At 39.0% G+C, this 15,095-nt stretch overlaps 1 protein-coding gene across 3 annotated transcripts in view; it reads left to right on the plus strand.

Annotated features, from left to right (window-relative positions):
- NCK2 (NCK adaptor protein 2) overlaps positions 1-15,095 on the plus strand; it is an 87,557-nt gene that overhangs the window by 69,435 nt on the left and 3,027 nt on the right. For all 3 annotated transcript variants that reach the window (XM_061377807.1, XM_061377806.1, XM_061377808.1), the window contains exon 4: positions 6,434-7,155. In XM_061377807.1, coding sequence (XP_061233791.1) covers positions 6,434-7,155 — 722 coding nt within the window. The remainder of the gene's footprint in view (positions 1-6,433; positions 7,156-15,095) is intronic.

Genomic DNA, 15,095 nt, shown 5'->3' on the forward strand with positions numbered 1-15,095 from the left:
CACTCTTGCTGACTCATCAGAATAAACCCAGTGTTCCATACATCTCACTAAAATCATGCCAGTTAGCCAACTTTTGACAGAACCATGCATCATGGGTTGATTTTTGGGGTACTAACTTCACAGCAGAGCAAGTTACTTTGTGGATGGCATGGCCAGTTTGGGTAACCTGGGGGCTAGTGGGAAGGCAGAGATTCTCATTAGCTTTGCCTGCCTTTTCAGTTGGACAGAGCATCGTATTTCTGGAGGATTTAAAAAATGAATCTGCAAAATCTGTTTTAGAGGCATACAAGTTAAATACACTATTTTTTACCTTTGGTTTTGACTGTATGTAAGCGTGCTTTTAATTCAGCTCTAGTATGAGTTCCTGTGTTTTGACTAGGTGATGCAGCACAATTTAGGTTTTTAATAGAGAAAAAGCTGTTGTATTTGTAAATAGACTGTAAGAGAAAGTAGCTGGCGGTATTTGATGCACTATTAATTCAAGATATCTATTTAATGATCCTTATAATACTTAATTTTTTTGTTGATTTACAGCTTTGTTATAATACTTAATAACTGATGGAAAATAATTTCAAACACAAAAGGCTGAGAACATGGTACAAAAATCAGTTCTGACTTGTTATGGAAAAAGAATCTATTAAGATGTAAATATAGCAATAAAAGAAAATATTAAAAGTTGATTTTCTAATTGCCACAGGGAGAGGAAAGGTAACAGCATTACCAACATCAACAGCTGCATTTGATGTTAAATTCCTGCTGTATATTTAGACTAAAACTAGTTACTGCTACACTGATACAGGATATTTGAAGGATACCATTTAGTGAAAAATTTAGTCCTTCAAGAGGAAGCAGTTTACAAGAATTTGGTTATGACTCTTTTATTGGTTTTGCAATGGCCTTTATAGTTTAAAGGGAAGGAGGGTGTCCTTTAATGGCCCTTACTTAGGGAGGGAGGGTGTCCTTCTTTAATGGCCCTCAATCTTTTAATAAGAAGTTGCCGGAGGCTTCTTAAAATGTTGTATTTGGCATATTTAGTGGCATGTGGTCTCTTCTACTGGGTTTGGGATTGAGGAATTCTGTTTTGGAAAATAAATGTTGCATTTATCATTTCTCAGAGCATTACAGTTTTCTTGTATTGCACTTTTTTTTTTTTTTTTTCTGAAAGGCCTTTTATTTTTATCCTGAGAATTTGATTTGATATGCAGGGTAAGCTACAGAAAATATTTTTGATCATGATTTATGCATCAGAGAAGGTTTTAGGAAAGACAGATTGAGAGAATTCAGATGACACTAGTCTCACTGCCAACTGTTTTTCAGAACTTGGCTTTGGATATTTACTGACCTTTTTTACATGCAGAAGATGGGGAGGATGGAAAAGTCAATAATCTGAGGTATCGAAAAAACTGAAAATCCCTTTGGAAAAGAAACACAACTGTATTTAGTCTATTTAAAGTTAAGCTACATATGAGATGTAATAAATTAGGGAGCAGTCTTGGAGGGAAATGCTAGAGAAGTTGACTGCAAATATCTTCAGTGTTTAGTGTGTATTATTCTTAAATAGAACTTAATGAAATAAATGTGAGTACAGATAAGCCTGTAGAAATGCATTATAGAGCCATGTCAGTGAATCTGTTCTTTTACCTGTGGGATGAGCAAAAGCAGTTTAAAATACAAAATGTGGTTACTCATCTGTTTCAGGCAAGGATAGCAGCTCGCAGGAGCATGAAAGGAATCATCAAATAAGTCTTCCTAAAATTAGGTATTAAACCATTAAAAATGTTTTGTAAATGGGCTTTTTCTACTAAAGGGAGTATGTAATATAAACCATAATTAGGAAATTGAATATGAATTTTTACCAGTGTCAAAAAAATACCTTTATGCAAATGTTATGTATTTGATAAAGTATGTATTAGGATAAAGTTTTAAACATAATTAAACTTCTTTACCCTAAGCACCAATTTTCGCAAAGCTGGTAGCTAAGCATCCTTGTTTCAGCACCTTTAGTGAAGGCAGAAGGAAGACAGGAAGATCTTTTTGGTTTTAGTGGGAGAAGGCTAGGCAGTTGGGGCATCTGTGCTGTCTGACAGGCGGCCAAGCTTTGGGCCAGGAGCATAACCGAAGACACAGGCAGGGGTAGGGGAACTGGCACTGTCACAGTATCAGGCCAAAAGGGAGTGACCAGAAACAAATTCCACCACTTTGAGGTTTGGGGTTTAGAGGGGGGCTCAAGGCATTTCCTGGGGGAGCTTAAGGAGCTTTCCATAAAGTGGGAAGGCTGGGAGAGCTGCACAGAGCAGGCACTGTAGGTTTGAGCTGGAAAACCTACAAGTACAGTGGGAAGGCCATCAGGAGGGCAAGCTGGTAACGAAAGGGTTCAAAGCTGGGGTTTGCACAATAGGGACTTAGACAGGAAGCAAATTCATAGGAAACTGATCTTCCTTCAGCCTGCTGCTCGCAAAACAAGCTATTCTTCAGAGCTGAAACTGAGCAAGGAAAGGAAGAGGGCATGAAGTAATGTGGGAGGCACATTTCTTGAGTCTCCCTAGGACTGACCTTGGGGCCAGAGGATTTCATTCACTGCAGGGAGAAGAAGGATTTGTCATGGATCCCTTCTCTGGAAATGATGCTAACCATTTTATGGGTTTTATCTCAGCAATATATCCACCTAAAAATTAAACCTTCTCACATCACTTGGCAACTTGTTTCTAAGAACACAAATGAGCCAGTTCAGTGTGGGTCAGCTGTAGACTGTGAGCAGCATTATTCCCTATGAAATGCCATAACATAAAACAATTTTTCTGCTGCTATGCAATGCTTTTGCTTCCACTCTTTTGCCCTCACTTGAAAGCTAATCCATTGCTTTAGGTTTTTCCTTAACAACTAGCTGTATTACAAAGGATTATGGTTTCAGTTGAACTGTAACCACTGAGTCACAATGGCAAAATGCAGTTGTATTTCACGAGTAGATAAGTTTTCATTAAAATAAAGATGATAAAAATGACAAAATTATGGCTGCAATCACAAATATATTTGACTCTTCCAGATATGACTCCTCAAGTGGATGGATGTTTTGTTTTCCGTGAATTCCTTGTGTGGGTTTCATTCCATTCAGACATAATAGGGTTACCCTTACAAATAGTAGTAAGCGAGCATTTCTGTTAGTAAAGAGTAATGGCAGTGTTTACTTTTCCAAAGATGACTCATGTAGATCGTACTTTCTTTTTCCTAATAGAGTTGTGTTTTTTGTCACAGATGCATACGAAGTTTATAATTGTCCTAACTTTATTCTTGCTTAGCTATGACCAGCCATCCTACTAAATTGTATTTTTAGACTTGTTTCCTAAGGAAATGAAGCTTACACCAGTCATGCTGTTAGAGTCAGCTGTCATTGTCCATCCATCTGTCCACCCTTGATAACTCAGCCAATTTCAAGCAAACTTGACAGACTGGCAGAGGTAAACTAACTAGGTTTCTCCAACTCTGTGCCTGGGAGGGTTGTTGCTGGTGTCCCTCACTGGCGTAGAGGCCAGAGCAATCCCAGCTCTGCTCAGTCTATGCAGGGCTGAAAAGCAGTGGGAGCCCGGGTGCTGAGCTTGGCTGGCCAGACCCACAAAGGGTAGGGAAGGCAGCACCATGGGAGATGGAGTGTGCTGTGAGGGCAGTCTGGAGATGGCAGTGGGGAGCTGGAGGTATGAGGAGGACCTGGGAGTGTGAAGGCAGTCATAGGGTAAAGGGACTTACTGTGGCTCCTGCACAAGATGGGGGAGGCAAAGGAGGAATAGTGCAGTAGGAGGTGTAAGGAGAAAAACAGGAACAGGTTTCCTTTATTCTGCTCATGGAACAACTTGTTTCCTCTTCTGTCATAGGCACAGCTATGAATGTTGTAACCTCACGGAAAAAAATGAGTGTTAGATAATGTTGTGCATGCCCTCTGCCGTGCTTGGCTGCAGATGGGTCTCTGCATACTTAGCTACCTTGGTCAAACCAACTGGAAACACAGTATTTGATGCACATCACTGCTACTGCTACAGGCTAATCATGCTGTCAGCCTTTGAAAGTTTGGTTAGATTAAAAATTAAGTTTAAACTGAAGAGCTCTCACTGCCTTTATTGATTAAAAAAAAAAGTGAAGTTTCTGATTATTTCCCTTCCCTCCCCCTCCAATATTTGTGCTGAACTGGGAGGACAGAAAGGAACATTTTAAACACTAGATGTAGTATTTGGAGGTTTGTGGGAAAAGACACAACTTATAAAACTCGAAGTGCAAGAAAATGCTTGGATGATAACCTTTCACTAAATGTTTAAATAACTTTATCAGATGTCAAATTTTTCTTTTGGGAAAAAATTTTCACCTGTTTGTCAACTTTTTTTTTTATTTATTTTTTTTTTCCAGTTTATGGAATTCTCTTATCACACCGCAACCCCATATCTCACAGTTATTTCTCTGCTCTGGTTGTCAGCTTGTTTTCTCCTGGCCAGCTACTTCATCATCTGCTTGGATTTTTCTTTTATTTTATTAGTTCTCCTGCTTAATTCCAGGAAGTGGTGCTGCATATCTCCATTACAAAGTACATCAATACCTAAGCTTTTAATCTGGAAGGTTCAGTCTCAGTGTAGGGCTTTGTGTAGGATGAATCTATTGAAATAGCAATTCCTTGTTTTCCATGAAGTTATAACAAGTAATTTCCCCTCTTTCCTAACGGAAGTTGTGTTTGTTTATATCACCCTAATTTAATGCTCCTTAGCTCTGTTGCATCCTCATCTTTTTGTTGAAAATGATCTCTAAACTGATGAAAATTTCCAGCCTAGGCAGAGATGGGAGCCTCGCCAGCTTCCGATTAATGCTTGCTTGGACATGCTTTTCCTGTGATTGTCTCTCCTAGTACAATAAGCTGCTCTCCCTCATTTTGCGTGAAAGTGCAGCCACCAGTGTTCTTGGCTGAAATTATGTAGTTAGAATGACATTAGGATGTAAGCAGGCTCCTGCAGGAAGTAAGGAGCTGCTGGGGAAGGTCAGGGAACACTTCAGGATCACTGGAATTTTCTGCTGTCTTTGAGATCTGCAGACTGTATTAATTAATGTATTTAACCCTTCTAGTTAGCAATCCTTGTGTGGTCCAATGTGTGCTGTTTGTGCTATACAGCTAACCCTGTGAATAAACCAGGTAGTTTTGCACTGAATAAACAGCTTTGCTGAAGCTATCCATTGTACATGCATGTACATATATATATATTAAAAAAGCTTATGAGCTTTTCAGCAGTGGAGTGGCCAGATTAAATAGTCCTGACTTGTTAGAAGGAGATGCATGCTATTTCATTTTTATCAGATTATTGGAAGCAAGAAAAGCAAAGTCCTATTTATTTATTTATTCCTATTCAATCTGCCATGATCAGCATGTACTCATTGTGTCTCAAGTGAATCTCTCAGCTGCCAGCAAGACTTCCAGGAGCACGGAGAAAAGTACAGAAGCTCCTATTTCTGTGTTGGTTTCTGCTCTCTGTCCCATACATGACATACTGTGTGTTGCTTGGTTTGTACTATCCTGAGACTTCATCTTTTTTCTCTTCAGAACTTTTCTAAGTCAGTTTCACCAGGAAGGACTGCTTGTCTTTATCTTTCTGGTTTTTATATATGCTTAAGCAGTCTTTGCTGCAAACGTTTGGAAAGTACGCAAAGTCTGTTTTGCAGTTTTAGTTCCACATTTAAACAGACATTAGAATGGTTCCTCTAATTAAGGAAGAAAGTTATGTATTTAATGTTATTGTTGTTTCTTTTGTACATTGTATTTCGCACTATAATTAAAGCCACAACAGTACATCAGAATTTACAGATTGTAGGGGAATGTATGCAAATGGTCTTCCTGACTGTCAGGTTTATGCTTTTACAGTACATGAAGAACTGTAGATGAAAGAGGTGTACATTTCAAGAGGGAGGAGTTGCAGCTGTAGCTGCCTGGGGACTGACTGAAGGATGAAGAGAGGAAAATGTAATCTGCAGAGAAACTTAAGCTTTTGTTGCTGTGATAGTTTATTTTTGTAGATTTTCTTTCATGTTTTGCTTAAGCCAAATTAAAGTCATTGCTAAAAATTAAAGGCATGATCTGTTGGCTGGATTTTTAAGAGACATAACAGCAAGCTGTGCAGCATTTTAGTGATTGGCTGTTCTTGTAATGTGAAGAAACCATTGGGTTTTAAGTGTGTTAAAACTGGCACTTCTGTGAAGGAAACTGAGCAGTTACAAATTAATTGCTGCTTAGCTAATGGTACATCAGCAGGATGTTAATCTCTTAAAGGTGTTACTGTTTCTATATAATGTTACAGAAGAGATCTCCATTTAACAGTGCTGTGATGGAGCAGCACATCACTAAAAACCAGCGTTTGCAGTCTGGGGACGAGCAGTCCAAGTGACCACTTTACCTTTCTCTCTTGAACAGGTTTGGGAAAAACCAAGAGAAAGACGAGTGCAAGAGACGCCTCACCCACCCCTAGCACAGACGCAGAGTACCCGTCCAACGGCAGCAGCGCCGACCGGATTTATGATCTCAACATTCCAGCCTATGTGAAATTTGCCTATGTTGCTGAGAGGGAGGATGAACTGTCCCTCGTTAAAGGGTCCCGAGTGATTGTCATGGAGAAGTGCAGTGACGGCTGGTGGAGAGGTAGCTACAATGGACAGATTGGCTGGTTTCCTTCGAACTATGTGGTAGAGGAGGTTGAGGAGGCAACCGCAGATTCACCCAGCTTTCTCAACTTAAGGAAAGGCGCTTCCATGAGTAACGGCCAGGGCACCAAAGTACTCCACGTTGTTCAGACACTGTATCCATTCAGCTCCGTCACAGAGGAAGAGCTCAACTTTGAAAAAGGGGAAACAATGGAAGTCATTGAAAAACCAGAAAATGACCCTGAATGGTGGAAATGTAAAAATTCCAGAGGGCAAATTGGTCTTGTCCCTAAAAACTATGTAGTAATCATTAGTGATGGTCCTACCATTAACACTTCCCATCCACCTCAGATAAGCTACACGGGACCATCTTCTACCGGACGGTTTGCTGGAAGAGAGTGGTATTACGGGAATGTTACCCGACACCAAGCGGAATGTGCCCTGAATGAAAGGGGAGTGGAAGGAGACTTCCTTGTTAGAGATAGTGAATCTTCGGTAAGTGGTACCAGCCCAGCAGGCTTCGTAATACTCCATGCTTGGGTTAGCAAGCATGACCACTAATAGCTTCCCTATATATAGGCATTACCAACAGATACACTTGATGCTTGTGAGAGTTGCTCTGTTACTGAAATGCAGTGACATTTACACTGAAATTTAATGGCTGGGTCTGTATTATCCAGGGGGTTTTAATTGGTGAGCAGGCAAGTAAATATTTCAGGCTTCAGTCTGACTTTTCGTGTGTTCCTTATCTGCAATCCTCCTCAAATTTACAGCGCTACAAGGTAAAAGAGTTCTTGTGAATTGCAAATTTAGTCATTAATTCTATTTTAAAGGTAATTTCAAATGAGGTCTTTGCATTGGTCAGTTTTCTGCTTTTAATTGAATAGTAACATAGGTTCTTTATTGGTTAAAATTCCATTTTAATGTATTTCTGCTCTATTTACCTTATTACAACCTAAATCTAAAGTATTGTATCTAATAGTTAAGATTATGATACACAATGAGGGCCAAGTCAGCAGCTCACATGCTTTGTAAATTGAGCCTTGATGACATCAGAGGATATAAGTAATACTGATTAGGGATCATTGTAATCCTGAAAATTCAGATTTAAAATTACAGTGAAAGGCCTTTCATGTATGCTGAGGCCAGAGAATTCATAATTAAGGCACTCAAATTTTTATTATCCCTCGACTGTGGTTTGGAAAAGGTGACAGATTTTAATAGTTCCCTAATACAGTTTCCAAAAGGTATGAAAAAAATTTGAATAAAATCTGAATTTGCAATTAGGGCTTTTCTACATTTACTGCTTCAGTTGTAGGACCATTCCCTGAAAACAAATTGTTGTTTCATAGATGTCTCCTATCTTGTTGCTGCACATATAAAAGTTAAAAATTAATAGTTAATTAATAGTACAGTCTTCTAATTTGAGCATATAATAATACTAAAATCAGTTTAACATATACAGCTACAGTCTTCTATCATCTTTGTGTGAGGTTTCACTCTGCGTGTATCGTGGGCTATCCTGGTGTATAATATAGATTGCAAATAGAAACTGAATCAGTGTCAACTGCTCATAGTTTGAGCCATAATATGTTTTTAAAAAGATTTCTTAACTCTAATAGCTTCAGAAGGCTGTATTGATTTCATTCATCACTTCTGGTTAGAATTTGTGGTATTCTTTATCATAATTGCCTATAAATCGGGGAAAACTGTTCTCATATGCTATTCCTCATGTAAATGATTTCAGTAACTAGTCAGTAATAGTTGTTGGCATGACTGCACGCTGGAAAGCAAAGAACTTGATTTAAGTAAAGGGTAGAACTAAGCTTGAGCTCAAATCTCGGAGTAAAGATCCTTTTAGCTCCTGATAATTTTCTGGAAGTATGTTTCATATTTCATTTGCTGATTCTGTTCTTCCTAAGTAACAATTTCAGGTACTCACAGAGGTCCCAGAATGAAGTCAAAGTCTGAGATGGTATTGAGACAGATGCATTAGGCAGTGCAAACTAAAGGGTAATCTTTAGTGGACAAACAACTAAAAAATTTGGGCTTCAGTTTCACTTTTCACATATTTCTCATGTGCAATGCTGAAATTTGGGATTGAGTGTCATGTTGGCTCTTGGCAAGAGAGATGAGTAGCGGCTTAGAGTGACAGCAGAGCAACAGCTGAAAGACAAGGAAATTGTTAATTTTGCAGGGTTTTCTGTATCCAGATACAACTTTGGAGTCTAATTTTTTGAAAACATTAGTAGTTTACTGATATTATTGCTGAAGTTAGGACTCTTGCTATACTGAAATTTTTACATCGTGCAGAACGTTGTTGACAAAATATAATTCTGTAACAGTCCCAAATATTCTGGTTTTTTTTTCTAGATCTGTATCCAATACTGTTGTTGTCTGATTAAATCTCGGGCATCTTTCCTTGATGAGTTTGCTCTGAAGAAGACATGATAGCTGTCAAACTACCCTTTGTTTGAAGCTCCATGTCATCGAGTTCCTGTTTCTGCTCTTAGTTAACTGTAACCACTAACTGAAGCTAGATACAAATGAAACAAAGGAGAACAGGAAGAAAAATAGAAATTTAGAAAATGTGACTGACAGAGCCTGTGAGGAATCAAGTTTGTTTAGTCAACAGAAGAGACGGAAGTGGGGCATGCAGTCTTTTATAATGTACAAAGCTACTAGAGGATTATGGTAATCATTAAATTACAGTAGTTCAACTGTCTCTTCAAAGTAGCATCTTGTCTGACAGGGGCAGGCAGATATACTGGATGCAGTGTACCCTTGGTGTGTCTATCCAGTAGACAGAAGCTCACTTTCAAATCCGGATGCTGCATGTGGGGTTACCCTGAGACAGTATCTGTCGATTTCCTTCTGCCTTTTTAGAAGGTGCCAGAACTTTGAAGTTTGAAAGTTAAGACATTACTTAAAATACAAAAATGCGCAGCCATTTCTCAGCTCATACCATGTCACAGTGACCACTGTGCCATGGTTTGTTTCTTTGCTCTTAAGAGTACACCTCTGGAGCAAACAAATTTCCTTTCAATTTAATATGACATCATAGCATTAGACACACTTGTATTCAAAGCAGTTTCAAATTTGCTACCTGTGTTGTTGCGGGGGAAGTTTTTTTTGTGGAGCACAAAAAGATTTATGGAGAATGTGTTCTTCAAGTTGTTTCCAGCATCTAACTCTTGCTGGAATCCCAGAAAACTTACTCAGTTCCTATTACAGCAAGTTTCTTACACACATGCAATAAAAGAACAATATGCTGAATTGAGGAACTGATCTTTATTTCTTTTTTTTTTTTTTTCTTTTTTCTTTTCTTCTCCATTTTTCCCCCACTTTTTTTAATCTCTGTCTGGTCTTGCAGATCTTGTATTTGGGTTTTTTTTGAGTAATGAGATAAACTGTAGTTATGCATGTAAAGTAAAGGCCTCCTTTGTTTTAGTACTACTAGAGAGTTTTAGGCTTTGTTATGCTTAAAGAAATATTTTACATCTCAAACTTTTGTCTGCCCTAATCTTTATAGATCATACCATCATATAATTTGTTTATATATGTGAATTATAAAAGCGCTGGGGATACCTACTTTGTGGTTTGGGGGAAGAAGGGGGTGTTCCTGAAGTGCTAAGAGCGATACAATAAGCAAATGGGCATAGTTATGAAGAAGATCATAAAAGATCTATTTCAAGCTCATTATGTATGGAACAAATAAAGATGTTAGAAATAACTGATAAATTTTTGGCAGTTGCCATACTTCATATGTGTGACTAGAGGCTGTTTATGCTGTGGCTAAGAGTAGCCAGGAGTGTCTTCACAATCAGAGCAAAAGATCTTGATTAGAAACAACATAGCAAAGTTTGCTCATCTTTCCACCAGACCAGCACTTCCTACTCCATTGTGTTATGAATCCACCTATTAAAGCTGTGGATGCAGGGGTTATTCCTTTCTGAAAAGGCCCATCAATAAAACTGTGAGTCATCCTGCTAATCCCATGCCTGATTTTTGACCTATTTTAGGGTTTTCTATAGCCTTCCATCACCATAGTTACAAGAAGTTGCTGGCATTAAACTTTTTCTTAGATTTCTTTGAGTTTTGCTCTCATTACTGAGCTATGAAAAGCTCTCCTTGGATAGATGAAGGTTTGTATTATTCTGTATTCACTTGATGAGACTGACATGTTTTTCCATTTCAGGTTTTAGTAGCTTCAAGATTTTACACTGTTTCTCTAGATTTTAACTTCACCAGATGTTTGTCTCACAGCTAGGTTCCTTAGCCAAAAATATTCTCCTCAGTTACACTTAGATGCTGCCATAGTGGAGAATATCCTGAGATGAACACTGTCAGGTAGATAGGAGCCCGATTATCTTAATTAATTACGAAATACTATTATTAGAACCGTAAGCTTGTTTGAACCATTTAAGCTCATAGTTTATGTAACAGCCACAGTTCCCTACTGATAACATTTTTGCCAGCTCTGTAATACCTAGGTCATGTCACCTTGGTTTTGGAGATGTAAAGAAGGAAACTGAAGTGGAACATACCTAGTTAGAGGTAGTGCTTGACTTGTTCTTTTGTTGCAGGCTGCTTGGTTGATTAAAAACTGAAGTTGGTTTTCTCATTTAAGCAGCACTCCTGAATAAATAATGCAGATTTAATCTTTGCAGTCTATGTACAGCCACTTCTTACCCTTTTTGAATTGCAGGCTGTTTTGTTCTGTTAGTGTAGTACCTAGCACAAGACAAACAAGTTTTGGCTGACACTGTTGGCCTGGGTTGGGTAGGTGATCGTCATGCTTTGAAGATCTAAGATTCCACTGGGGAGAAAAGCAAATTTGGAAGGAAAAGAGTTTTTTGTTCAGTTCCACCCTGAGAAACAAATGTGCTTTTGAGTGCTGTAGTTAACAGGAAGCAGTAATAGGCTGTGGCTGGTGATGAGAGAGGGCAACCACACCACGCTTCTAGCTTCTGAGCTGATCCTTTGCTGCAGACACTCTTAAACTTCAAAGGGAACTTCTGTTGGGACTTGCAGGCTTCTTAAGTTCTGCTGCAAGTGTCTGTGAAACTGGTGATGAGACAAACACCACTGCTTCATAGCCCTGTGATGTCTTTCCATAAAGCAGAGATAATGTTATTTTTCTCAGGCCGGTTGTATTTATTAACATGAATGGGCTACATGATTTTTTTTTGCAATTTCAGAATCAATTATTCATTAGGAAGTAATGGCTGCCAATAGTGTCACAGATATGAAATTACAGCAACTGATCCTAAATGGGGTTGCAGGGCATAGTATTAAGGTGATTCTGATGACTGTGGATGTAGTAAGAAGGCGCTGAGGATTGTAGGTACGACTGGATTTGTGTCAGTCTTTGATACAGCATTTGCCTTCTGTGCTCTTTGTCCAGCATTAGTGGCAGCAGAGGAAGGAGGCACAGGCTGATAGTTCATATGCTTTTTCAGGTGCTAATTCTGTAGTATTCAGGGTATTCCGTATTTTCCTGTGGGTTTAATCCTGCAAGTGTTGGATAGAAGCAGTGAAATGTGGCAACTGTTCAAAAACTGAAGCATTTGTCATGTTCTGTGACGTGCCGTGATTGATGAGTACAGCAGAGAGGAGAAGAAAGTTTATCTTTAAAAATAAGCTAAGGAAATAGCTCAGTGGCTTGTTTTAAATGGAAGTATAGAAATTTTATTAGAGCTGCATTTGAAAATCAGTGGAGCCAATACATGTTTCTGATCTGTGCAACACTGAATTTTGGAACATGGTGAACATTGCATAGAGAAGGGTATTTACTTATATCTAAATGAGGTAGAAGGGGTAGAAAAAGGAATTAACACTTCTAGATGGTTCTTTTCAGCCTGACCTTAGACTTTTGAGCTGTGACTTGTTTTTTTGGCTGGGTGACTGAGGAGGAGGAGGGGTGAAGGGCAAACCTGGGCATGGAAGTAGCAGGAGTTGGGGAGATCCAAGTGATATGGTCTAGAATAGTCTGAAGAGCGAGTGCATCATAATATCTATGATGGAGGAAGGACATTGCCAAATGGAACTGGATTAAAAGGGAAAAAACAAGTTACAGGATCAGTAAAAGGCTTTTGAGAGGGAGTTATTTTTCCCAGCTTTGCCATCTATGATAAAATTGCCTTGTTTCATTCTCCAATGGAGATTGTAAGAGGGAAACTACTTTCCTGATTTCACTTCTTTTCCCTTATATCATTTTATAACTTGTCTTCATGATAGTTTTCCATATTTTTTTTGAAAAGACAGTGAAGTTTCTGACCAAAGAAGTAAAAGAAACATCTTCCTACCTGTTGTCTTCCTCACGTTGTAGGCACCAGTTAGCTTATGATCATCTTAGTCATAAGCAGGAGTTAAAGGAATCTGAAATAATTAAAAATACTACTACACCTGGACTGAAGAGCTGCAGATGCATGACAGCTAATATTCAATTTTCTGTTTTAGGAATTGCTATAACTTCAGGTTTTGGTCTTCCCATTTAGGATGGTACAGAAATACTCACAGGCTCCCTGCCACAGAGCTATGCTCTGGACTTCTGTTGCAGAATTAACAACTCTTCTCTAGATTTCAGGGATTAAAGCTTACTTCTGATGTGCCTTTATTTGGTGTATGTGAGGCTTTTAATCCTAGAAGAGTTAGTGTGCAAACATCCAAATGTAGCAATTAATTTAAGAGGGAGAAGGGAGAAAAATTGGCCAGCAGTTGAAACAAAATAGCTTTAACAGTAAATAAAATAAACAGACTTGGAGCAAATCCAAGGAGGACAGCAGGGAACCAATTCAAGCTGTATTGAACCAGCATACTTTGAAATGGTAACATTAAAAGCAGTAGTTTATCTAGAGTTTTTTATTTATTTTTTTTAACAAGTCTTTTTAACCATTTTGCATCTTTGTTAGAGTGGGAAGGAACCAAAATAAAGCCAAATGCAAGTCCAGTTGCCTTTGATGTTTGGTCTTGAATCCTGTAGAAGTTACTGCGCTGAGGCCAATAAAGGGTTTCAGGGTTTTTGCAACAGCTGTTTGAGCTCTTCCATCTCTTTGCACCGGATGATGGCTCTCAAAAGAGTTAGATCAGCCTTTCCGCTATTTTTTGTACTGAATTAAATCAGATCACGAAAAGAATAAACTTTGTAACATATTCTGGAGAAAATAAGCGATAATAATGTCTTCTATCTATGCATCAATCCAATTAGCAGTTCTGAGGCTGGGAAGAATAGACAATAGTTCAGGAGAATGTTCATTCATTAATGTTATAATTAAAATGGCAGGAAAAGCATCTAATGTATTCTTCACAAAGATCTAAGTCAGGCCCGTGCCTGGGACATAGGTCAGTAGATCAGAGGTCTAAGACCTACTCCAGCGCTTCTCTGTGTCATTAGCACATCCTTTCTGTTCTAAAGACAGTGTTTCTTAGCAGATAAAAAGAGCTTTAAAACCATGTAATTTTGACATGCTGAAAACAACTGTGCTTTCTCAGAAGACATTAAAACTTTTTTGAGTTTGAAGTGATTATTTCACTTATTTTTAAACCTTTGTCATAACAACTTTTCCTGTTCCTAAAACAAAAAACAATGTGTTTGGTGCAGATTATGAACTTCCCACTTGTAAGTTCTTCTGTTTTAAATGAAGGTTACTGCTTTTTGTTTGACGTAGGCGTCACCCATGGAAGCAACAGAAAGTAAGTCAGCAGGGCTTAATCTTGGGTTTTGTGAATCATAAGCAGATAGTTCATACGTGCTTCCCTGAGCTCTGTTCCTAAACAGACCTACAGACTTGCCTGTTACTATGTGTTTCAAACGCAGCCATCAGCACGCTGCCCAGAGCCCGTGCCCTAAATTTCTCCTCTATGAGCCCATGGTCCCAGAGTTTTGTTTGTTCAGGACTGTGGTTTATTGCCATTAAAATGGCTGCTGATTATGGCTATGGAGGTGTGCACTGAAACAGGTCCTAGGCCTGTGTGGTCATTGCTGCCTGGGGGTTGTCCACACTGCGTTTGGGGTATTAACTACATCACAGTGTTGGTGCAACCAGGTTAGCTTTAACCCAGTAGAGTAGGTGTTGAAAATAAGTTAGGCTTGCTGTGCACTCTGTGCAGCCTTGTTTGTGATGCTCCAGTCGCAGGGGTTTAATATCAGAGCTAGCTGGCTTATAATAGCAGTTTTCAAACTTGGAGTTAGGGGTGGATGACAGGCCACAGAATGTATCTTGGGTGGAGCACTGGGAGCACCAAAGATGCACTTTTATGCGCATTTCTTTCCATCCTATTCCCCCACCCTCCCCAGCTCTCTCATCTTGGCAGTCACAGGGGGTGTTGTGTGTATTTGGCTTAGGCGCTGCTCAATGCCTGAGGCAGCCTTCCTGGCCAAGGCCCAGTGACAATGGACCATGGATGGAAGAAGTAATTCTCCTATGGGTGTT

Source organism: Neopsephotus bourkii, unplaced genomic scaffold (genome assembly GCF_033783945.1).
Source record: "Neopsephotus bourkii isolate Nb327-2 ecotype Australia unplaced genomic scaffold, CSIRO-AGI_Nbou_v1 NB_1760, whole genome shotgun sequence".
Lineage (NCBI taxonomy): Eukaryota > Metazoa > Chordata > Aves > Psittaciformes > Psittacidae > Neopsephotus > Neopsephotus bourkii.